General features: G+C 32.0%; 1 protein-coding gene across 1 annotated transcript; it reads right to left on the bottom strand.

Annotated features, from left to right (window-relative positions):
- Positions 1-6,772: 6,772 nt before the first annotated feature.
- On the bottom strand, positions 6,773-10,136 carry LOC139484340 (transcription intermediary factor 1-beta-like). The gene is made up of 3 exons (XM_071268078.1): positions 9,379-10,136; positions 7,558-7,605; positions 6,773-6,885 (listed from the first exon to the last, which is right to left on the bottom strand). Exons 1-3 carry the CDS (start codon positions 10,134-10,136, stop codon positions 6,834-6,836), a joined length of 858 nt encoding a protein of 285 aa, XP_071124179.1. The 3' UTR covers positions 6,773-6,833.
- Between the last annotated feature and the right edge of the window lie 15,155 nt (positions 10,137-25,291).

Genomic DNA, 25,291 nt, shown 5'->3' with positions numbered 1-25,291 from the left:
AACCACTGTATAGCTGTAGTCAGATGCAAATTCATAATTGATAAAATAGAATCAGTTTGTACTTTTTTTTTTGTGATTATTGGTTATGAAACAGAAATCAAAAGATGGGCATGATTGGTCAAAGAATAGGATGACAACAATTCTAAATTGTTTGAAATTGTATCAGTATGTTGAAGTACTATTTCATAATGTTTAGTATTCTGCAGATCAAAATTGATCACAAGTCGGTCGCTCGCATAGAGTACATATAGACAGAATAATTTAAATTACCCGAAGAAAATACGAAAAAAATAGAATTGCATAGAATGGTCATGTTCAAATAGTACCAATTTCAGACGGTCACTGGTTGGCAGTGAAATGAATAAGGACTCGCTTAAAAAAATATTTAAATGAGCAAATACTTACCGATCACAATTACTGTTAGTGCACACACTTAAAAAGATAAATAAAACACCCGTAAAAATGGTTAGAATTATACTTTACAACTATTGTTGTTTGTTTGCATTACTTTAAAGATTGATTGATTGATTGTTGGTTGCTTTACGCCGCATTAGCACAAAAAGGCTATATCGCGGCGAATATTACTTTAAAGAAGAGATATATATGTATATCAAAGGGCAATAAAAATAGCTAAGGCGAATAAAAATAATCGAACAAATTTCTCGCTACTATTACCATTTGTTTCTTATATAAGAGGAATAACTGTATGTTCCCTCAATACTTTTATTCATTATAGTCTGTGCCATCAATTATCTGGCGAACAATATCATTTTCTCTGTAATGTTTTATACGACCGCCAAAAAATCTATCTGCATGTCAAATTGTTTTTGGTTATGTTTTCTTTGTACTTTAAGTTATGTGTTTCCGTTTATCTAAATATGTGTTTTACACACACTAAACTACTTATTTTTATATAAGTATTACCGGATAATTTGCGCTGTGCTTTAAGATAATAAAAGAACTAACGTTAACTTCAACAAGACAGAATGGAATATCTTACGACATGACTATTGTGTTTAGTCTCAAGGACAACTAACTGAAGTTTCATTTTTCATACATTAACATCTCAAAGAACACATGATTGTGATAGGATTAAGGTAAATCAGTGTTACTTACATCATCAAACTTTGACTGCAAAAAAAAAAAGAAATAAGAAAAAGGTAAGCTTATCAAACATTTAAAAACAATGTGTTTACTGAGTCTGGTATAATTCTTAACTTTTAATGATCTTTTTCTCATACTGTAATATATACACAGTATATAATGAGTATTGGACTCTAATACACACAATATAATGATTATTGGACTTATTTAAGTGGTGAATTCAAATAATGCGTTCACAATTATAGTAAGAATGGTAGTTTTGTGAAAATCTTAATCTGTCGTAAGATATGCACCAATAAAAAGTTATTGGTTAATATTTCAATATGCTATGAACAAAAAACAAATAAACTAAAACAAACAGATTGAACGTCTATGTTTAATGAATTATTTACATTGTTAAAGTAATCAACATAAGTACATGAACTCTCTTGTTAGGCGGAAGATGATCTTAAGTATATCTAATATGCTATATGCAATTCGCTTTGTAAACAACACCGTGATACCATTTTCGATATATCGACTCACAGATATACATAATACTGGCTGGTATAAAAAAAAAACTTCCCACGTTAATCCACATGTACTGGAACCTTTTTACAAATTCTTTGCCCATTTTATTGTTTTAAAAATTGCAAAAGAAAAATAACTTGTATTCTTATTCGGATGCTAGTAAAAAGAAGTAATGCACTAGAGCTCGAAGAAATCAACAAAATCAAAATAAGTCAAGATTCCACGAAAGTCTATAATTGATTTTGGCGCATTTAAGTCATTTCAACACATGACGTCATACATATGAAAACGCTAGAATGAAAGTTTTCTGTTACATGAACCATTCAAATTCGTATAATACTGTATTTAAATTGATTTTGAGGTAGGTTTTTGTTTACTTTTATTTTTTTGTATTGTATTATTCCCATAAATACTGACCGACTTTAGAAACCCAACACTAGATTATTTTTTTGTTATTTTTGAATTAATGTGTCACCGTGAAAAGCAATAATTGCCTGTTACAAACGCCAAAATGATTTTCAGAAAGGTCAACTAATTCTGTCTGACAAGTTTTGGGTTCTATTTGACTCTTTCCAATTTTGCATTTGTTCAACCCATTAATTGGTTATGGCAATTATGCGGTTAAAACTTGCGGGCTTTAAAGGTTTTTCCTCGGTCGATTCTTCGGCAATTCAGTTGATGGGAGACATTTATGGCATGAATCTGTACGCAATGGCACTCGGCAATTTGATTAGCAGTTGACGTTGCGGTCGCAAACGTGTCTGGCAAATAACGCTGCGTAATCAAATTCTGTTGACGTTTCATTGTCACTACACGTTAATCTGTTCATTGATGGCCAGCAACAAATCTTGTCTACTTGTATCGTTGTTGGAAGGACAGTAAGACGAGTTTCTGAAGTCATACAGTATGGTTGCAGGACGTTTATGTGTTCATGTTTGCAGTTATCTTAAGGGTTAATTCAGTTCTTTATTTCTCAGTCATGGCAATATGGAGATGCAACATTTTTTAACTGATTTAAGTGAGGCAAAGGATTGAAAGAACTGTTTCACAAAGCAAAAAAAACTGAAACATTCTTTCATGGGTTCGAAATTTCGCTTTCAGAAATTCGTGCGACTTCGAAAATTCGGTATGATCAAAAACCACAGGTTAGTTAGATTTTGATTTTTTTGTAAAGAGAAAGAAGTATGATAAGCAAGTAAGAAGTAGTTGTAAGAGAATCAAACATGATTTGGTAAAAAAAAAAAATCAATAAAATGAGTCTTGCGTTTTTAAAGTCGTTCGGTATATAAACGTGTTGTTTTCATTATTTTACTGATTTCAGCAAGAACATGGCGGCTCCGTAGTTGAAATGCCAACTTTGAATTTGACGGTAGCAAAAACATGTAAATTAAAAATGGCAAATGTTTAATTGGAGGATAAAAACAATTAAACAGATTTTTTTCTAGCGGCTATTCACGATATAACCCATGCAAGCTATTTATTTATTAGAATGCTTGAGTTTTATCAAAAGGGGATTAAAAAAGAACAGTAACACACACAGCATATTCTCTCTCGCTTTAGTTTTTTAATGGCCGTATTTGTCCTATTAGAAACGAAATAATTCATGGAAGCCATATATTGTTGGAAATTTAAACATGGCCTGGGGTTTGATATTTGTTAATTTTATCCCTAACTAATGCTTCGGATAAAATTCGAATATCACAGCCCAGGCCATATGAAAATTTCATACAACGGCTTCTATAAAACATTTCTTAAGTAAACTTCAACAACACATCTGCAATATATAATGGCATGACTATTGTTGATGTGAGATAGACGTTTCTTTTTTGATGCATTAAAAAACGAATGAGTGTGATATGATATAAAGGTAAATATGTGTTACTTAAATAGGAATACCTGGACTGCAATAAAAAATTACATAAGAAAAGTTTTAGCTGAATAAACATTTATAAAACAGTTTTACTGTGTCTGGTATAAATATAATCTTTTAATGATCCTTATCACATACTGTACAAAACAAACGTTTTCTATAATACAAGACACAACAAAAATTGTTCATTTGACGTAGTTCAGTGGTGCAATTAAATAATTCTTTCACAATTAAAGTGTGACTGATCTTTTTGTAAAAATCTTAATCTATCGTAATAAACGCAACATTAAAAAATAAATATTCAAAATTAACAGCAGTTCAAAGTTAAAATAAATATGCTTATTTAGAGTCCTGCAAAAGCAGAAATTAAAGCTAACCTTATTGAACGGTCTATGTTTAATGAATTATTTACATTATTTAAGTAATGGATATAGATGTAACTACATGAGCTATCTTGTTCAGCTGAAGATCCCCTAAACTGTGTACCATCAGTAACTGGAGTTTCATCAATATACAAAACTAGTCATAGACTGAATTATAAGATCACAACCGAGCTATTTAGTTTTGTATGTGAATAAAACAATATTTATAATGTTTTAGCACTGACAAGAATTATAACTTTAATACATACCCGATCCACCTTGTTTCAGGTTCATTCCTGTAAAACAAATGACATACTTGTGTCTTATTAAGTGTTTTTGAGAAGTCGCAAATCTTTACTTTACCGTTGTAAAAAAACTCATATTTAATGCTTCCTCAACAAATGTACATGTATGCAATGTAATGTAAACTAATGTGTTTTTCTGTATACCTTTGTCCAACTTAGGTGATACCATAATAAAATGATATATAAAGAACAAGAGATGCATTTATGTACGTTGTTTTCTTACATATATTACCGGAATAACGGTGCAATACAATTAGAAATGAACATTTCGAGATTGCGTTACATACGGAAGGCAATCTTCCGACTTTATTTACAAAAGAATATTGGAAACCCACTATTGTGGATACACCATGTGCTATGTCATGTCCTAAAATAACTACAATTTCAACACATACGCAAATGATAATGTTTTATTTTTGCATATTGATTTGAATATCTTGTCTTCTTAATTTTGGTATTGGTGTTGTCTCTGATTTTGAATGTCCGAATGCTTAAAGTTTGATACCCTGATGTCTGATCTTTCTAGCGATCGTGTGAATAACTCATCATAGATACCAGGAATACATTTTGTATATACGCCTTTGCGTTTTATTTTTTCAATTGAAATAATTCTTAATTTTTAATATTTTATACCTTAAAGGGGCACTAGCTACGAGATATATAAAAAATCTAAACTTTTATTTTGTTTCTGTTCAATCAATAATGAAAGTGAAATAGTGAAATAACAATTCGCTTTTTGCAGCCAAAAAGGTTCAATTTTGTCAAATTGCGCTAAGAAACATTGATAATTAGTAATTCACTTGCAAGTGAATGAGTCGACCTCTTTAAATCCGTATTCATGTGAATTTCAATTTAACCCCTAGCTAGAGATTGACAACGCATGCATTTTACGTGTACTGGTTATTTAAAGAAAAAGAATGTCAACAATGAAAGAAAAACTACGATAAATCATTTGATTATTAATTCAATGCACATAAAATAATTCTGATACGGTTAAAAACAATGAGAAGCATATATTTTTAATCTATAAAATAAAATCAAACAGACCTATGAATTTGACAGCTAGTACACCTTTAAAAGAAGTAAAAGATAGCGAATAAACGGTATTTGTTTACACAGGACAATTTCCCATCATATCATTTGTTAATTCTTATTTATTTTTTTGATAAAAAAAATTAATTTCAAACATTTTCAAAAATTTTGAATTTTGATATTTTTTTTTCTCATAATTCCAAAAATATATAATATGATTCTTTACCCCAGAATTTTGAGTTGACAAGTGTTAAACTGACCACAATCTTTACTTCAAATCGACATAAAATTTAGAAAATTACGGTTTGTATGAATGAAGCATACTCATGAATAAACATTTTCCATCTCAAAATAAGTTAAAAAAAGAGGGACGAAAAATACCAGAGGGATAGTCAAACTCATAGAAAAAAAAACAACTCCATGGCTACAAATGAAAAGACAAGCAGACAAATAACAATACAGAAGACACAACATAGAAAACTAAAGACTAGGCAACACGAATCCCACCAAAAACTGCGGGTGATCTCAAGTGCTGCGGAAGGGAAAGCAGATCCTGCTCCACATGCGTTGCTTATGTTATTACAAATCTGGTAAATAGTCTAATTCAGTAGGTCACATTCGTGAAAAAGAAAGGGTAATTTAGTTACGACATAAGGAACATATCCGATATCATCTGTGAAACTTGTGATGGCTACCGTAAAATTTACGAAGGGATGATTTCAACTTCACCATTTGGAACTCTTGGTTCAAAAGCTTCCTTGTGAGTAGCAATTCTCTATTAAGAAGTCATGATAGGAAATACAAGCCTGGGCATATTGTATCAATTGGAAGAATAATTCATACCATGTGCATATACTTGTTTCTGTAATCGTCCTTTTAGTACAATATACTTACGTTATAACCTGTTCATGTCTGTAAAAAGAATACAATAGCCATTACCAAATGACAATAGAATATAAAATATTCAAAGAATTGGTTATGTTTTAGCTAAATCCAGACACACGTATTTTTTTTAGAAATTCATAGCAGGTTGAATTAAAGAGACTAAACAGTTTTAACAGAAATTCCAATGCTAAAACCAAGTAAATTTTAGAGGAAAACGTGCCTTCAGTTATTATATACAAATACATTACCACTGTCTAGATAAACATAACAATATTCATAAAATGAAACATGTTAAACGCATCATCGGACACATATTGCATGTTCGTTACGTTTTGGTTCGGGTTGATATGATGTCTGTTATATAAAAAGTAGTAAATTATTTTTAATCTTTCACGACCAATTAAAATATTAAAATATTTGAACATGAAACTGTCAGTCGCGTTAGTTTAAATATTTCTTTCTGTTTTTTGGCTTGCTGTCAATATAATACTGTAGATAAGCTTTTGAGATAATTCGCTTTGGTGTTGTTTCGTTCAAATTGAATACAGCTCCTTAATACAAGTCAATTGTTCTGAAAATATCTAAATCAACTTTGATAGTATCAATCGTGGGAAACATTTTCCCTATACTACATAATAGCATAACAGATGATAATGTCAGTAATGACATGCTCTATTATATTACTTCCAATTTTACCAATAAACATAACGTTTCAATAAGTTTGTAATATAAAAACAGCATTTTCAATGTGAACATTATTCTAACTTACCCACAAACATCACAGGCGTATTTGTACTTCTTTTGTGATTCTTTAGGCCTGAAATAGTATTAACCAGAGTGTAACTCTTCTCATTGAATAAGCATGCAGGTATTTGCACACTGCGAGAGGAAAAAGAAGTTTATGACACAACCATAAATTTTGCCCCAAAAAATGTTTATATTTACAACGAAAACATAGATATAAAGTGAAACTCAAAGCACATTTTCGCCAAAAAAAAAAAAAATTACTACCGTGTGACACGGGTGCTCCGTTGCGGAGGAATTTACGAAGAAAAGAAGGTTGACAATACAGTATAGATTTTTGTATCTTGTTGAAACCCTTACAGCTGCCTTTGATTGATAACATCGTGGTTTTTTTAGAACTTTAGTTGATATTTGTCTCATTGGCAATCATAACACATCTTATTGATTTTAAAAGAGTGTCTAGAAATTCACCGCTTCTTTACAAATATCAAGCAATCTTTTGGTGATCAACATATTATTTTTCGTTTTTCCACAAGCTCTGATAGTGACTTTAAATGACGGTCCGCTGGACTGCAAATTTCGGTCTACTGTTTGGTATTTGTGTTGTGCTTTTAGCGTTGTTTTCATACCCAATGGTGAATGGTTATTTTTATAATTTTTCAATCAGTAGTGTTCGATGTTTGAATAAGGTGTATGTACTTCTTTTTACCTTGCTAAACACATATTATCTGATTATTTGTATTACCTGAAATTTTGTTGGTTTTCAGTTTTTTCCATTAACGCTTTACCTTCCCTAAAACAAAATGAGTATGTGCACCAGGAATTCATAATAGATAAAAACAGTTTTTAGACAAATTTTCACAAGCACATTTTATATTCCCCATGTCATTTTTTTTTCTTAACGACAAAATTTCTTCCTATGTGACGTTAAATTTTATGACGTCAAGCACGCGAAGAAATGAATGTGGTTTTTAAATTCGATAGATGCTTTTTGTGCTTTTTTTGTTAAACATTTGTTAGTTATGAGATTGTGACACAGTAATAACTTCTTTACCAATATTTTGAATATTCTACCTGTTATGTCTGTTTTGTACACGCTTCCATGTAAATGTAACAGAACTGGATGCGACTGTCATACTAGTGAGAGGTTTAGCGCTATAAAATAAGGTTCGGTCCACAATTTTCTACATTTGAAAATGCCTGTACCAAGTCAAGAATTGTTGTTGTTCATTCGTTTAATGTGTTTTATCATGGATTTTTACCATTTGAATAGGGACTTTCCGTTTTGAAATATTCCTCGGAGTACACTTTTTTTTGTGATTTGACTTTTTATACTTAATCATAACAAGGACATATACAACTAGACGATTTGAAAGATAGCGATGTTTTATAGGCTAAGTATGTGATGCCCTAAATACATCATATAAGCAAAACATCACAAACATAACAAGAATGGTCGAATCAGTTTCAGACAACATTCCTTAGTATAAAACATGAAAGGTAATGACAGTAGCTTATGTATCAAACTTTTTGTTACGAATGAAGCATTGGCAACAAAATCGTAACTTTTCTTAACGATGTTGAAACGTTTATTCTTTTTATTTTTTTTATTTTTTTACAAGTTTTAAACCTAAAGCTGCAATACCAGATGCTTGAATGTACTTTGTGTCGTTCTATCAAACTGTCGGTTTTCTTTTTTTTCTGTATAGAAGGCCTTATAAACCGTCTTGTATCCTATAATTGAGGTACTAGATATGGGAAGATGTGGTACGCGTGCCAATGAGACAACTCTCTATCCAAGTACATTGTATGTAGACTACAATTCACACAATGACGGCCAAAACTAAACCTTCGTCGTATCATAATGAGTGTAGTAAAATTAGTCTGTTTTAAACAATAGATAGATAATTTATTCTCATAAAACCATGCAAGTACAAAGGTTACAGAGAAGTTAAAAAATAATATACATAAAAATAAAAAAATGCATTAAAAATGCATAAAATTCTAAATTTCGGATGATTTAACATATAAAAGAATATATATATAGACTTATATAGTCAAATGTAAAAGTTAAAATTGCATAAAGAAATACTTTCTATAAGTATAAATATGGTAAATATATTATGGTAGTTAAGAAGGAGTGAGCTTACTATTAATACATCTTATAAAATTGCAGAGGTTTCTCAATATATATCAACATTTTCTTTCCTAGGTTTGTAGTGTCAATCATAAAGATATTCCGTTATTATCTTTTAGCCTTTCTAAAACCTACTTTATATGTTTGTCTTTGAAGATAAAAGTGTTTTTTCAACAAAAGCTCGAAAGGGTATCAGTGTAGTCTTATCTAGTGTAGTGTTGTTTGTCTGTTGCTGTTTTTTAAAATTGTTTTTGTATTTTTTTTAAATTTTTGTCGGTTTATCGGCTTATTTTTTATCTGTTACTCCTATTGCATTGCAACATGGCACACCTTCCACTTACAGGAAAATCTTGTAGTCGAGAAATCATTTTTTATACCAATGCAATTGTTCAGACCATAATTATCCCTTTCTATGAATCGATTACTTACTTAAACTGCATCTCCCCGAATAAGCTGTCTATTTCTGTGCCTGAAGGTTTTCTGTTTCTGTATGACACATACGACCTTTCGGGAACTGGCTTGACATCTATGTTGTCTACATCAACTTTAAGTTTCTTCAGCTTCTGTAACAACAGAACGTCTGCCATTGTTTCCATTTCTTTGATTTTCTTTTCCCATTGTTGACAGGTTTCGATATCTCCACGATAAACTTTGATTAGTGCAGTTATATTTTGTAAAGTTTTCTGTTCCTCGTCATGCCTAACAAAACTACCTACCTTCTTATCAATCAAATTCTTCCAGTAGTTCCCCTCCTCAGTAATGGTCTTGATGACTGCTTTGACTTCGTCACAATAGGTTGTTGTTTCTTTCTCTATTTTGCTAAGGTTTACCTTGGATGTTGTTACCTTTGCTTTTATTTTCTTGACTACTTCGAATCTGAGTTTGTCAGTTGATTTGGTCAGATCTGTCATCAAATGGCGGCTGTGTTTCTCTACGGAGCAAATTGTACACACAGGAGAATCACAATCTTGACAGAAGAAAAAGTAAATTTCTTCATGTTCTGTACAAAGGAGTTTTTCTTCCTTGTTAATATTTGGTCCACTCAAAAACGTGTGGTTTTTACAAGACTTTGTGCGTAAATGGGATGATTTACAGCTTCCGCAAAATAACTGGTCACACTGTTGACAATAATGTTCACCAGGTCCAGCTGTACAAATTTCACAAATCGAAGCTGCAGCTTGTGCCATGTTCAATATTTAAATATAAGTCACCTGTAGCTAGGTAATGTATCTGTCAAGCGTAGTTGTGATCAACAATCCATACTTTAAAGTAAAGGTTCTTTGATAAGCTTAATGTAGGAAGATACACTTGCATTACTTCATTAATTTATCATAATGATGTTATTCAATAAGTTGACTGGTTTGTATATTAAACATGTTAAATATTATATTGTCGCGACTGTTCAATGATAAATCGACAAGGGTAAAAAAGGTAAATACAGATGATAGAAGTGAAAAAAAATTACATAATAATATACGTCAATGTTCACTTAATTTAACCAGGATAACATTTGTTTAGTTACATGTTTTTCCAATGTCTTTTTCGTTTTTTTAGTCAATACTTACCTCTTAGCCTTTTAAAACTGTAATGTGCGATAAACATCCGAACGTAACCCCCACTACTGATTATATATATTTACCTAGAACAATAACAGTAAAGAAATCTCTCACATGTCAGTTTAAACTAGGTTATCTGCATGTGATAAATCCATACACGTATTTAAATCTATTTATAACTCCTGCCTACTATTGATCTATATTATACATGTTATAGCAGGTCAAAAGGGCTTAAAAAAATGTAATGTATATTATACAGGGTTCTTAGTGATTCTATGCACGCTAACTACACATACTTATTAAAGACTATAAAACATGAATAAATAGATAAACAACACATACAAACGCATAACAACATAGCATAACTATAGACAAAGGGAATAAATTACATATATGCCAATCTATTACTTCTGAATCTAAAATTATCATAATTATGTGTTGTAAAGTATTATAAATAAGCACTTCCAATCTCAATGTTAGTTTTCCAGCGTATTCATATAAATGCGATAATATGCAGATTGAAGTAAATAAACTCATCATAGATACTATTTACGCCTGACGCTCGTTTCGTATACAAAAGACTTATCAGTGACGTTCTTATAAAAAAAAGTGTTGCCCAGGCCCCCACCCACCCAACCAACCCAAAAAAAAACGGACTTAACGAGCATTGAGGACTAAACTTTCTAAAAGTTTTTCCAATTACAGCTAAGGTAATTCCGGAGGTAAATTATATATGTGCTGAAGGCCGTACATTGACCTACAATGGTTTAGTTTTATAAATTGTTATTTGGAGGGAGAGTTGTCTCATTGGCACTCACACCACATCTTCCTATATCAACTAAACAACTACGAAATAGACTCGGCAACCACATGTATCACATTCCATACCATATATGTATTATGTTACTCCGAGTGGTTTAAACATTGTATGTCTTACACTGAACCATTACATAATCATTACCTGAATAAAATGAACATAACATTCATATGTCCACTTCTCTTGACGTTACTTTTACATTAATCAAAACACAATCTACATAGGTACATAATAATGCTCGCCAGTTTCTGAATTGTATACTTATGTACTTTTAAATATATAGAAAATTATGAAGCTTAAACACTCCATATGACTGACAACGATGTGTGAACAAAACAAACATAATAAGTAAAAATGTCAAATAATTATAATCGTCTCGTTTGTCATAGGTTATTGCACTAAGACGTCCGTGTATGTCGAATTTGAAATATAAGTAAAACAAATTAGGCGGAAGAAGCCGAGTCGGGTGTTTTTCTTATCTTCTTGAAGATGTAAAGATACTAAAAGTACCTTATCAGAAAGAACACCATCAACATATCTGAATGGGAATGTAAAAACCTGGATTTTTTTTTATCTTTTTGGTTTGTGACACATGTCTGAGTACTTCAATTCATATATAAAAATGGACGGCAGTTTTCAACAAATACTTATGTTTAGATACTAATCAAATTAGTTCTCCAGCCTAGTTCTATAAACTTGACCGACAGTTAATAAAGATATAAAAAGATGAGGGGAAATCCAAACAAAAATGGAATAGAAATATATTTACTTAGTATTTCGCTATTCTCGTTATAGGAACCTATACTACAAAAATGTACAGTTCCGGAATTTAAACGGAGCCAACGTGACAGAACGCAGAATCAGACGGGGTAAAACGGCTGAGCACGTGTTAACAAGATATCTAGTGTTCTCATACGACACTCGTTGTCATTTGCCAGACAGATGTTAGTACAAAATACAGCAATTCTTTTTACTGTGTATTTCAATATGTCTATATTTCTTTTTGTATTCGGTAATCCTGTATTTATAATAATATTGTGTCACATACGTTGTTGATTTTTTTTTATTTTCTTTTCTTAAGGTAACTAAAGTTATTCATGACAGACTCTTCTCGTTTGTTAAAATGATTATGCTAGTAGAGAGAAAACAAACTTCTCACCGCGGTATCATATGACAAAGAAAGGCAAGAACATACATATTGTTTCATTGGCAATCATACCACATCATTTTTTTTATATATTTAAATTATCTGTATGTTTATCAATTTATCCTGGGTCATGTTTATATTGTTGAATAAATAAAATGTTATCTAAATGATGTCCCATCTTTTGACATTACAACGATTGATTTGCATTATTACTGTTTGACAAAATATTGAAATGCACAACTGTATATCCATACAAATAATTGTCTCAAAAATGACTATGCAAATCTGTTTTGTTCTTATTTTTGCTCTATCATTTTACTTGGGGGTTACGAACAATTTTGATTGTCATAAATAAGTTCAATTCAATAAAAATGTGACGAAATATTACCTTTGACCTGTTCACAACAATTATGAAGAGTTCTGGACATTAGTTGATCTGTAAGATGCAAAATTCAACAACCTTCATTTTGAGTAACTAAGTCAGGTGTCGTGGTATGTATGATTTCGGTGTTTGATCGTTCATAATCTTTTTGGTTGACCAGAAGGTAATGATATACAATAAAATTGCAAGTGAAAATGTGATTTTTTTTTCAAATTTGTATTCTAATAAATATATATAAGAACTCTAATAACCGGCTACCTTAAGATACAGACAGAAATATGAATAGGTTCACACTTGTTTTCATTTAAATAAAACTATTGATGCAAAATGAATACATTAACATTGTAAGTATTATATTCTTAAAATTATAACATTTCTTCTCAGGGTTCGGTTTTTTATACATATTTTAAACATGCAGAGTGTTAAACGCTTCGAATGCTTCAATTTTTTTTCTTTTTAGAATGTGCAATACAATACATTATTATCTTTTGGTCGATTTTCGTTGCCATATGATTGTCAGTGAATTCTTATTAAATGATTAACCTAAAAAAAGCCTTTTCCTCATCTTACCGATTAGGTAACACTTTTAACAATACTTTCAAAATACTTTTAATAATTTTTCAATAATTAAATCAGCAAGGTCAATTTACTTTACGTTGATATTTAATATTTTTTATCGACAATTTCTATTTTAAAATTAAATAATGCATTCGACAAGTCATGTTTGAAGTCCTCTACAGCAGTTGTTATATTCATATAACATTGCATTTACATCAATCCATTATCTGTTGGCAAAAACTATCATTGATATAGCCATCATAAAATAATTACTGTTTACAAAGCTTTTTTCGAATTTTGCGAAATACTAAGGATGTTCTTTCCGAGAGAAGGATCGCCTAAGCTGTTTTTGACTAACGTTTAATTCTTTTGGTCATTTTTGCTCTTCAGCTTCGTACTTTTCGGTCTTTTATAGCGTCACTAACGAGTCAAAAGTGGACGAAAAGTGCGTCTGACGTACACCATTTCTATCCTGGTATTTATAATGAGTTAACTTACAAAATGTTCAGTTTGAAACCTTTTGATGACTTAAATGAAAGTAGATCACTTTGTGGAATGAATATTATGTTGTGCGCTTCTTCTTGCAGACTTTTTTCTTTATTATTATGAGACTGACTTGATACAGGAACCGAAAAAATACGAAGTTAGCAATATCCTTTAACTTTACTGTCCGCTATATAGATGATGTTCTCTCACTAAATAATTCAAAGTTTTGTGGCTATGTTTAACCCATCTATCCCGTCAATTTAGAGATAAAAGATCCAACAGATATAGTTAATTCTGCCTCATATCTGGACTTACATGGAAAAATTAACAATAGAGGTCGATTAAAACTGAACTTTCATCTAGAATTTAACAATAAAGATCGATTGAAAACAACCATTACGACACACAGGATTTTAGCTTCCCCATTGTGAACTTTCCATTTTATGTAAAAACATTCAGCACCGCATGCATACGGGGTATATATTTCCGATTGAAACAATATTCTTGCTCTTGTATTTCCTATCATGATTTCCTTGATAGAGGATTGGTGCTCACATGGAAGCCAATAAACCAAGAATTCAAAATGGTGAAGTTGAAATCATCCTTTTCGTAAATTTTACGGACGACATCACAAGTTGGTTGACCGTTATAGAATAACCATTTCACAGATGATATCGGATATGTTTCTTACGCTGTAACTACAATCCCCTTCCTTTTCATGAATGTGACCTACCGATTTTGACTATCATCCAGGTTTGTAATAGCATGAGCAACACGACAGGTGCCACATGTAAAGCAGGATCTGCTTACCCTTCCAAAGCACCTGACTACCCCCAGATTATTGTGGCGTTCATGTTGCTAAATCTTTAGTTTTTAATGTTGTTTCTTGTGTACTAATTTTTGTCTGTTAGTCTTTTTTTTTACATTTTAAGACATGGCGTTGCCAATTTAATTTCGATTGATGAGTTTGACGGCTCCTTTGTTATATTTTGCCATTCTTTTATGAAATAGAAAACTAAATAATTCAATATCTAGATTTGTGTTCTCGCTCGCAATACAACAATATTTCATATAATCTGTAATACAGTATTATAAATTGCTGTTGAGTATTTTGTTTTTTATTAATGTATTGGCCTACATTGAAATGTAATTTCCTGTAATTATAGGTTTTCTTATGCAGTTGTGTATATATTTGTCGATATTCGGAGGAATAAATAAAGGCAACAGTAGTATACCGCTGTTCAAAACTCATAAATATATGGTAAAAAAACAAAATCGGGGTAACAAACTAAAACTGAGGGAAACGCATTAAATGTTAGAGGGGAACAACGACACAACACTAAAATGTAACACACAGCAACGGACTAAGCATTAGACAACATCCGATGAGAATAACCAATATAACATCAAATCCAAATACATAAATTTGGGATAGAAAAGTACCGTGACACGTCTTATAGTACACTCAAATATAGGAGAAAACAAACGACACAACGGAAACACAACGTAAAAATGTTACACACACAGACACGAACTATGATATAACAATGGCCATTTTCCTGACTTGGTACAGGACATTTTTAAAGAAGAAAATGGTGGGTTGAACCTGGTTTTGTGGAGTGCTAAACCTCGTATTTTGATGGCATTGTTAAATATAACATCAAAATGATAACATAATAATACAGGACCACAATACAAACAAATAGGAGAACGTATTAGAAACACACGAACAACAGATAACAAAAGGCATCAGGTTTAAAATGCATTACGTCAAAACGCACCTCGTCCAAACAAGAATTACCAGTGACGCCCAGATATAAAAGTTCGAAAGTCAAAAAAAGGTTGGGGTACAAAGTTGTACAGCTCTGAGGATCAAAAGTTGAAAAAGGTTGTGAAAATACGGCTAGGGTTTTCTGCTTGTGATAAGAACATCTTAATTTTTTTGGAACAATTTATGCTATTGCAAACAGTTAATTTAATCAAATGAATATAAAAGATTTACATCATAAAACTGACGTCTTAACTAATTACAGAAAACAAAACCCGAATACATAATACATTGAAGACCAACACAGAAAATTGAATAAACCAGCAATAATATAATAACCATGTCATATGTTAAGGACATATGCAACGGTAAAAACATCAAAATACATTTCTAAATATATATGTTGGTTTTTTTTGGGGGGGGGACTCTGTAATAAATGTGAAGATCTTTATTGGCATGGTGTATTTTCTATCATGATAACCGGGATAAATTAATCACAAAAAAGTTATCAAACCAAGACTTTCAAATAGTGAAGCTAAAGTCATTCCATCGTAAGTTTTACAAACACCGTCATGAATTGGTTGACCGTTATTGAATATCCTTCTCAGAGATGATACCGGATATATTCATAATGTTCAAACTACTTTGCTGTTGATTTTTGACTGTGAAATACAGAATAAGACTTTTGAACGTGTTCAAACTTATATGAGGAACACGACGTGTGTCATGTGCAGAGTAGGATATGGCTACCCTTCCGATGCACATTAGGGTACATGAGAGCACCCCTTTTTGGTTTGTGTTGCTTAGTCATTTGCTGTCTATATTGTGTTGATACCTATGGCATTGTCAGATTTTTGTTTACCTAATATGATTTTGAATGTCAATCTTGTTTTTCGCCCCTCTTTAAGGAATATGGCTCTTTTCATGTTATGTTTACAATGAAAAGATAATATCGGGGGAAAAGACCACATTGATGGAATAACTTCAAAAAATTATCAAAAGATTATGTTCGGTTTAGAAACACATCATCATAATACTTCTTTTTCTGTCACTTCGATTGTTTCATTAAGTATGTACATGCAGTAACATAGATTTATCTAATACGACGTTAGTTTAATCATAAAACAAATACATAAGATTTCGATTAATTTAACAGATTTATCAAAAGATAAATGACGAAGAAGTACTATTAGTATAATGCACCTGTTAATACATACAAGTGAATAAATAGTATATGCCTTTGTGTTCTATAGATACCATGCTAAGTTGCATTTGTCATCTTAGTTTATGATTATTCCGTTTGAGTTATTTTGTAGATAATAAAGGCGTCCGGATATTTTTTTCCGTCATCGGTTGGACTTTTAAGTAATAGACAAAACTTCCGTTAAGGATGGTTGAATTATAAAAAGTGTTCATTGGACTTGTAGTGGGGGTATCTTCATGACGATTAACGGTAAAAGTTCTTGCCAAACTAACGTTAACGGTACTTTTTGATGAAAGACGATAAAATATATACTTTCTATTAGACGATATAAACATCAACTGATTTTGATGAATAACCTTAATTTATGTCCAAAAATGACGGAAACGATAATAATTAAAGACCTCTGACGAATCACAATAAGAATATTTTGACGAATCACTCAAACATTTTAACCAGTTTGACGCTGATGGCATCCGAAATGACAGTTTGAAGCCTGACGTTAAAGTGCATTACTACTTTTATTATTGTTATTATTAATATACAGTATTCATAACAGCGCATTATTTAATATCAAAAATTACTCTAAGCACTTTACAACAGATTCATACACACATATATGTATTTACAACAAAATACGAAAGCCCATGTTATGAGATCATAAAACAAACATATTTAAAATAAATGGCATATACACATGATAAAACTATACTATTAAATTTACTGATCAACGATAAAATTTAAATAAATGGGCATGGTAAAATAAAGGAGGCATTGAACCCGCACAAATGAAGATAAGTTAAAAATATTTGCTTAAAAATTCAAAAAATATTTATTTAAAAATTCAAAAAAAATATTTGCGAATGCCCGCGTCACACTGTCCCGATTTTTATATACGATGGACACCCGAATGCGAAAATTGTAAGTTCGTACGAAGTTGGTCCCGATCTCGTTAAAATACCAAAAAGTGACCGAAGAAAGCACGATGAATAACGAAGTCTATACGATGGTGCCGAAATTAAATACGATAGCAAAAGATGGACATACGAAGGTTAACCGAAGACGGGTATTTAAGCTTCATATCTCAGCCGAAGCCTACACGATGGATCACGAAGGCTACACGATGGATTAAGAAGGCTACACAATGGATTACGAAGGCTACACGATGGATTACGATGATGGCGCGATGGCCATACGATGTCTAAAAGATACGAACAGAATTTCGACAACATATCGTTTCTGTACAAGTCTGCCATGCATGGCGGGAAATCTATCTTTTTGTCTAATTCTTATAAAACTTAGTTTATTATCCCCTCGCCTACTACATGTAAGTTGCGTGTATATAAAAATTGTTATTGACACACTAGACCCAAAATGCTCAAAACTTGGTATGGTGTTACTCGTTAAGAATATCTTAAGCGCTATTGACTTTAAAGTTCAAAGGTCGAGGTCACAGTGGCAGTTGTAATACAAGGCAATATCACCCTTGTGGACACTCTTCAAGGCCAATGGTCAAGGTCATGCAGATGGACTTGTTTTTTCTCCTTGAAATAGCATAATACACAGGAATTGGTTGCTCATTTTTTTACCTTCTGGTTCTAAAGACAATATTAAAGGTATTTCCAGTTACTGAATGTTTTGGTTGATTTCTAGAAAAAATAGTTTATGTATCAAATATGCATATTCAATTTACCATTTTCTGCATGTGTATATACAAATATAGAGTCCATATTTGTCCCCAATATGTTACATACGAGGGGATGCCATGCTCGGCATTGCCTTGTTTGAACTGTAAAATGTGTGCACTAGTCTGAATAATCACCCATAATTATGCCCATGTTTACTGATCTATCTTAAAGGTAAGGTAATGGGTTCGTTAATCCTTTTTATTCAAAAAGAGCTCTTTCCAGGAGAACATCATAATAATATAGACAAAAGGAAGGATGTGGGAAAAGCAACAAATGCGGCAAAATATGACATATAGAAAACAAAGTGGTTATGGAGTAAACTTTCATGTGACAACAACTCAGACGATACATAAAAAAATCAGAATAATGAAGAAAAAGTTGGTTTCCCTATATACGTGTACCTGCAGTGTTGGTGTACGAGGCGCGTTTATGATTTTCATTATGTTACTTGATATGGAAAATTGACAAAAAATAATATTTTATTTGTAAAAGTAAATCCTGAGCCTGTAATAGCTGCTATTCTTGTTCCATTTGAATTAATAGAAACAACGCTGTCGCCTTTCTTGTTCTCATAGAATCATATGATATGAGCTCCATGTTTTGTGGACGTCTTTCTTAACTGTCATATTAGACTGACCAGTGCATATCGCGCATGGCACTTTAAATGTATTTTAACGCGAAAATTAACTTACATTTAGCTGGATTTATTGCCGTCGTAGTTCCATCTTGTCGCCTTCGTACTTTTATTCGATGGCAACACGACAGGATTACGAGGTCTTCACGAAGTCGTGTTGCCATTGTAAGACCTTCGGGTATCTTCGTGATTCATTCGTTTAGACATCGTTATGTCAAAACTGCCCGATGGAAACGATGGAAACACGAATGCAATACGATGTGCAAAGATGCATTCCCGGTGACATTACGATATTGAGGATGGTGATACGAACTCAATACGAACCCTCAACATCGGACGCACCTTCGGGGATTTTTTAACATGTTAAAAAATTTAGAACCCTTCCCGAAGTTGTCCCCGAAGGCTAGAAAAAGTGGCCGATGGTTCTACGATGGTTAAAGATGGCACTACGAATAACCCGATCTGGAAACGATCAGTCCCGATTTTGAAAATTTCCATTATCGTGTTGCAATCGGCGTAAAAATCGGGACAGTGTGACGCGGGCATTAAAAAATAAAAAAATACAGGGATATAAAATATTTTATGAACTATGAAAAAGCACGTCTGAATAAATGAGTTTTCGGGTGTTTCTTAAAAGCGTTCACAGAATGGATGTTCCGTATATCGCTTGGCAACTCATTCCATAGAAAGGCTGCTGCTTTGTCGAATCTCCTCTCCCCGTATGTTTTAGTTCTCACACGTGGTGTTGTTAAAATCATAGCATTTTCAGATCTGAGTGTTCGCATTGGTTTATACATATCAACGAGTTCTTGTAGGTAGACCGGTGCCTCCTCGTGAAAAGCCTTGAACACATATACGTAGAGTTTATATTGACATCGGTATGTTACGGGGAGCCAATGTTGAGACTTTAGGATCGGCGATATATGGTCGTATTTCCTCCTCCTTGTAATGATCCTGGCTGCAGTGTTTTAAACTCTCTTCAATCTTTGAATAGGAGTTGGTGGGCGTCCATACAGCAATGCGTTCTCATAATCCAAACGAGAGGTTACAAGGGAGCATACTAATCATGCTTATGTTTTGCATGCTTCTTCGGTAATAAATAAACGAATTTGTCCAATGTTTCTTATCTGATGAAAACATGATTTTGAAACAGCGCTTATTTGTTTGTCCATTGCCAAAGTTTTCTCAAAATAAATGCCTAGGTTTTTTACGCACTCAGTCTCATTGACAACATTTCCACCAAAATTAAGATGTAAGTCTGAGAGGTTTTTCATTCGTTTTTTTTGGAGCAAACACTAGCAGCTCCGTTTTGTCCTCGTTTAGTTTTAGCAGATTTGAGCGCATCTACTTGCTGATGTCAGCTAAGCAAGCCTCAAATCGCTTGGATATATGTGTCTAATTATCAAGTGGTTTAAACATGAGATGACTTGTGTGTCGTCTGCATAACAGTGATAACACATATAATCCGAGACCACAATTATTTCGTAGTGCATTTCTTTCAGAACATAAATGAAAATTAAAAAAATCCTACCGGCGTTTTCTCAATGAAATGTTTACAGTGTGTTGTACTACTTTTGGGACAAATTATATCAAAAGTATAGAAAACTTCATGAGCTCTAACTCAAAATATGGACAAATATATGTTTAGAGCGTCTTAAAATCTTTTGACAGCTTCCGAAGTACTAATTTTTAACCTTTTCAGCTGAACCAAATCACTACTTTCCTTTAAAATTCTGGACCCAAAAAGTGTTATTTCACCCCCTACTTGCAACTTGAGGTATTAAACATGGAGAAATAAATCTGGAAGCGGTATAAAAATTAATGGCAAAACTGTCAAAACTAGGTACTATATTCGTGAACAACGAAAATTAAGGGACGACAATTGTGGTCTCGGACTATATTATGTCGTTTACATATTTTGCCAATTATTCTTACGAAAAAAAAACAATAAAGTTTTGGTCCCAAGACCGATCCTTCAGGAACACCAAAAAAGAACAGAAACCATAGCTATTCGCTAAGTGATTTCGTAATAGTTTTTTTTTTGCAATAATGGACGAACATACGAGGATTTTAAAACCTTGTGGTTGAATTAACAATCAGTGAACTTGCAGCTAAAGGTTGTAATTGAAAATCAAGCATATAAGGGACTTATCATTATTTACCTGGGAGGAGGGGCTAATCATTTTGAAATCAAACGTATAACATTTTCTTGATCCCCCTATCAAATTTATCTATTTTTATTTGATCCCCCTGTAAAAACATTTAATAAATGTGACCCCCCCCCCTCTAATAAACATGCCAAAATTTTAACATGCATAACACTTGTATGTTATTTCACAGAATTTGAGAAATATTGCAAACATGAAATATTCTCAGTGGATTGAGTTCAAAACCATATTTGAGGGAAAATTGACTTGACTATGCTGTATGGCCTTTGCTCATTGTTGAAGGCCTTACGGTGACCTATAGTTGTTAATGTATGTGTCATTTTAGTCTCTTGTTGACAGTTGTCTCATTGGCAATCATCTTCTTTTTTATAATGACAAAGGACTCTTCCATGAATATTAATGGGTAGAGCAAGCCAGTGCTTTGGGAAACTAAATTTTCTGACTTTTTTTCTAATTTCGTTTATCTATTGGGCTATTAAAGAAAACTTTTTAAAACAGTAAAGGCACGTAATTTTGCTAAGAGGGATCTATTAAATATCCCTCTCTTTTAGCTGGAACAATTAAATTACTCATTTATTGTCATATTTCATTCGTAAATATGTGATAGTAACCCAAAATTTTGATTTATTAAACTAAACAGTACAAACTTTGAGGGAACGAGAGGTATAAATTGACCCCGACAGGAATCTGATATAAATGATAACAAACAGGTACATTAATCTCATCTCAGAATCATCTTTTGAATCAATATTCAACTGTTTGTATGCAGAATATTTGGCCATTTATTGGAGAATTTATTGCTCTACATTATATTCTTTCATGGTGCAGCGTGATTTGAATTTTTGCACAAAATTTCACACAAATCGCTGTAGATTTCATTTTAATTTATACTGAATTGTTTACAAACTTTTAGGGTGATTATAACATAAGTTGGAACTAATGATTGTTAAAGTAGTGAATGCTTGTGTGAAATATAATAACTGGATTAATCGGGTTATGAAGCACCTATGCATTTTAAATGGGATAAAATGACCCAAAATGACAGCTTACTACATCACCAAAGTTATGGGATATATCTTACTTAATTGTATATGAATGGTGGTAAATTTAAAATATATTTCATTTGACTGTTGTAATGTTCTTCTTGACATTTTGTCTCTTGAAGTACTTAAAATACTTATTTCTATGTGCAAAAAATATTGATCCCCCACTTTGAATTTATTAACAAATTTGAACCCCCTATTCCACAAAATAAAAAAAAAAAGATCCCCCCTGTATTTTGACCAGCTCACCCTGCCATATAAAAAATGATAAGTCTCTAATGATTCTGATTCAACATAAACATACGTGAATTTTTTCCATGGAATACAAATAAAGATGGATAACAACGATTTATAAGCATTTATATATAACCTGCAAAGCTCTATACTAAAGTTTTAGTTTTTATTCAATTCTTGTTTCAGGGACAAGACCAATTTCGTGATATGTATCGCTGCCGTAAAATAGCATCTGTAATTTCTTATCAGTGAAGTGATTTTATTTATAATGTAATGTGATTAAAGCGCAAATGTTGGATCGCTGTTTATTAATATCAAGGTGGCACTTGATATTACACCTTCACAACGAAATCGAACTGTGTAAAAAAAAGGAAAAATTCAAAAGTAGCCGAGAATTATTTAACCTTCAGCAGTTTAACATGTACAGGTGAATTTATGTCTGGATTTTACGGTTTGTTTTAAACTGATCTAAAATAAAATGAAAGTGGATAGGTTGTACAACAGGTAATAATGGTTAAGTTATCAGGGTTCACATGATGGTTTTTTTCTTACAACCGTATTATCACAATAAGTCACATAATTGGTCTTTTCCATGAGACAATACTTAGGCATTGTTGTTGGTAACTGATGTGGTTAATACGTGTTTCTTGTTTCTCGTTTTTTATATAGATTAGACCGTTGGTTTTTCCGGTTTGAATGTTAAACACTATTGTTGCTTTTTTAGCTTGATGTTTCGTGAGTCAGTGAAGGCTCTGTGTTGAATGCCGTACTTGAGCTATAATTTACAATTCTTTTACAAATTGTGACTTGGACTGAGAGTTGTCTCATTTGCACTCATACCACATCTTCTTATATTTAAAGAAAAAAACAAATGAAAAAATCATTAAACAAGTGCCCATATGCAAATTGTTATTTTGTTAGAGTAAATCTAGTCCTCTTCCATGCGCAATATTGATGTGGCTAGCTTAGAGAAGAATAAAACCAGTTAATTATTCGGGTTCCGTCGATAGCATATCCGTGACCGTAAAGTTTCAGTGATTTCATTGACCACAAGCTCGCAGTCAATAACTATTTCACATTTAAATTATCGAATATTGTGAAGATAGGCTGTGACGCAGATGAAACCTTTGAACTAGGGTTGTTGGTTTTTTTTTGCCAATATAGTACTTCCTTATTTTAAACAACTGCCACTAATTTATAATTCTTTACTGTTTTTCAATGTTTGTTCATATCAAGAAATTTGATGCGATAGTTTTTTTTGTTTTGCCTTCTTTTGATTATCTTTGTTGTTATATTTTTGCTTTAAGGAATTTTCTATATTGTGTGTTTTAAGGTCTTTTTTCTTCTTTTGTTTATTCTTAAAATAATTTTTAATGTAGAAATGTGTGTTCTCGAAAAATACTGTGGTTTTGTTACAGACGATATTAAATCAATTACAAGCAGAAGAATCATGAGAAGAGAATGTTACGTTCAAATAACATCGCTGTCTATAGACTTAAACAGTCAGACGGTTTACATAATGATGTTCATTTATGTTTGGTCATAACACTCTGACTTGAAGGGAGCCTGTTATATGCTTTTCCTCTTAAAGCATGTCAATTAGTTGATCACACGCTGAAATGGCATAAAAAGCACATTAACACAGTATCATACAGATCACGGAATTGAATATAGTTTAGAGTTTGTTTTTTTTTTGTTCAAATCAAATAATGCCCTATTTCAAACAGCAATCACTGAACCAAATGAATATGATTGCTCTATGCAATATTCAATGATGGATTCAACATGTTCAATAATTTAAAATGACGGATGTACAATGAATTTTCAGATGTTGGATACAATTTCCTATCGAAAACCACGGTTTCTTTTATTCCTGTTTTTCATATCTTGAACATTGATATTTTTCTATCAGAACTGCATTCATCACATTCATCATGTAAATTCATAAAAGCATAATTTAATTAGTTTCTGTTTAATATATATTAAGTCAATACATTGCTTGAAATGTTTTTTGTGTCAATTTTGAAATGTTGAAAGTAAAACAAAAATTGAAATGATTTATTTTTACTTGTTATATACAAACTTCAATAGATAGCAAACTAAGCTATTACCTACCTGGAACACTGACTGTTATTGCACTCCTTAAAAAATAAAATAAAATATGAGCCAAATATAAAACTGATGACGGTTATACTCTGAAAACTATCTACTTCAGTTTTAAGAAAATAGCCATATTCAAGAGCATTACACATGATTACTATAAATTATGTGTATGCAAATTGCTTTAACAAAATAAAATTAAACTGCTAGCTGAGCGTAGCCTGATTCGACCGCAGAGTTTTAACCCTAAACAGTTTGGGCAAGTTTGGACACATTATTCAAGCTTAAAACTGTCTCAATTTGGATTGTGATCAAATGTTGACGCAATATAAATATCTGACACCAAAAAATGGGGTAAAAAATCTGACAAATATATTGGGGAAAACTGTGCAATTGAAGATTTTATCTTGAAACCTTAAAACTTTAGAAACTTCAAGATTTTGAAGACAAGAAATATGACCCCAAAAAATCCCCTCCAACCTTTTTGATCCCTTCCTTGGATAAATTACCACCAAACTCTATCCCAGGATTCCTTTTGTGGTGTGCAACCTTGTAGTACA

The sequence above is a fragment of the Mytilus edulis genome, chromosome 8 (assembly GCF_963676685.1).
Source record: "Mytilus edulis chromosome 8, xbMytEdul2.2, whole genome shotgun sequence".
Taxonomy (NCBI): domain Eukaryota; kingdom Metazoa; phylum Mollusca; class Bivalvia; order Mytilida; family Mytilidae; genus Mytilus; species Mytilus edulis.
This window is presented reverse-complemented; position numbering and strand designations above follow the sequence as displayed.

Coding starts and splice junctions, on each gene's coding strand:
- LOC139484340 (XM_071268078.1), bottom strand. CDS start 10,136: ATGGCACAAGCTGCAGCTTCGATTTGTGAAATTTGTACAGCTGGACCT. Junction 7,606..9,378: donor TTCGGGGAGATGCAGTTTAA/GTAAGTAATCGA, acceptor ATTTTGTTTTAG/GGAAGGTAAAGCGTTAATGG. Junction 6,886..7,557: donor GAAAACCAACAAAATTTCAG/GTAATACAAATA, acceptor ATACTATTTCAG/GCCTAAAGAATCACAAAAGA.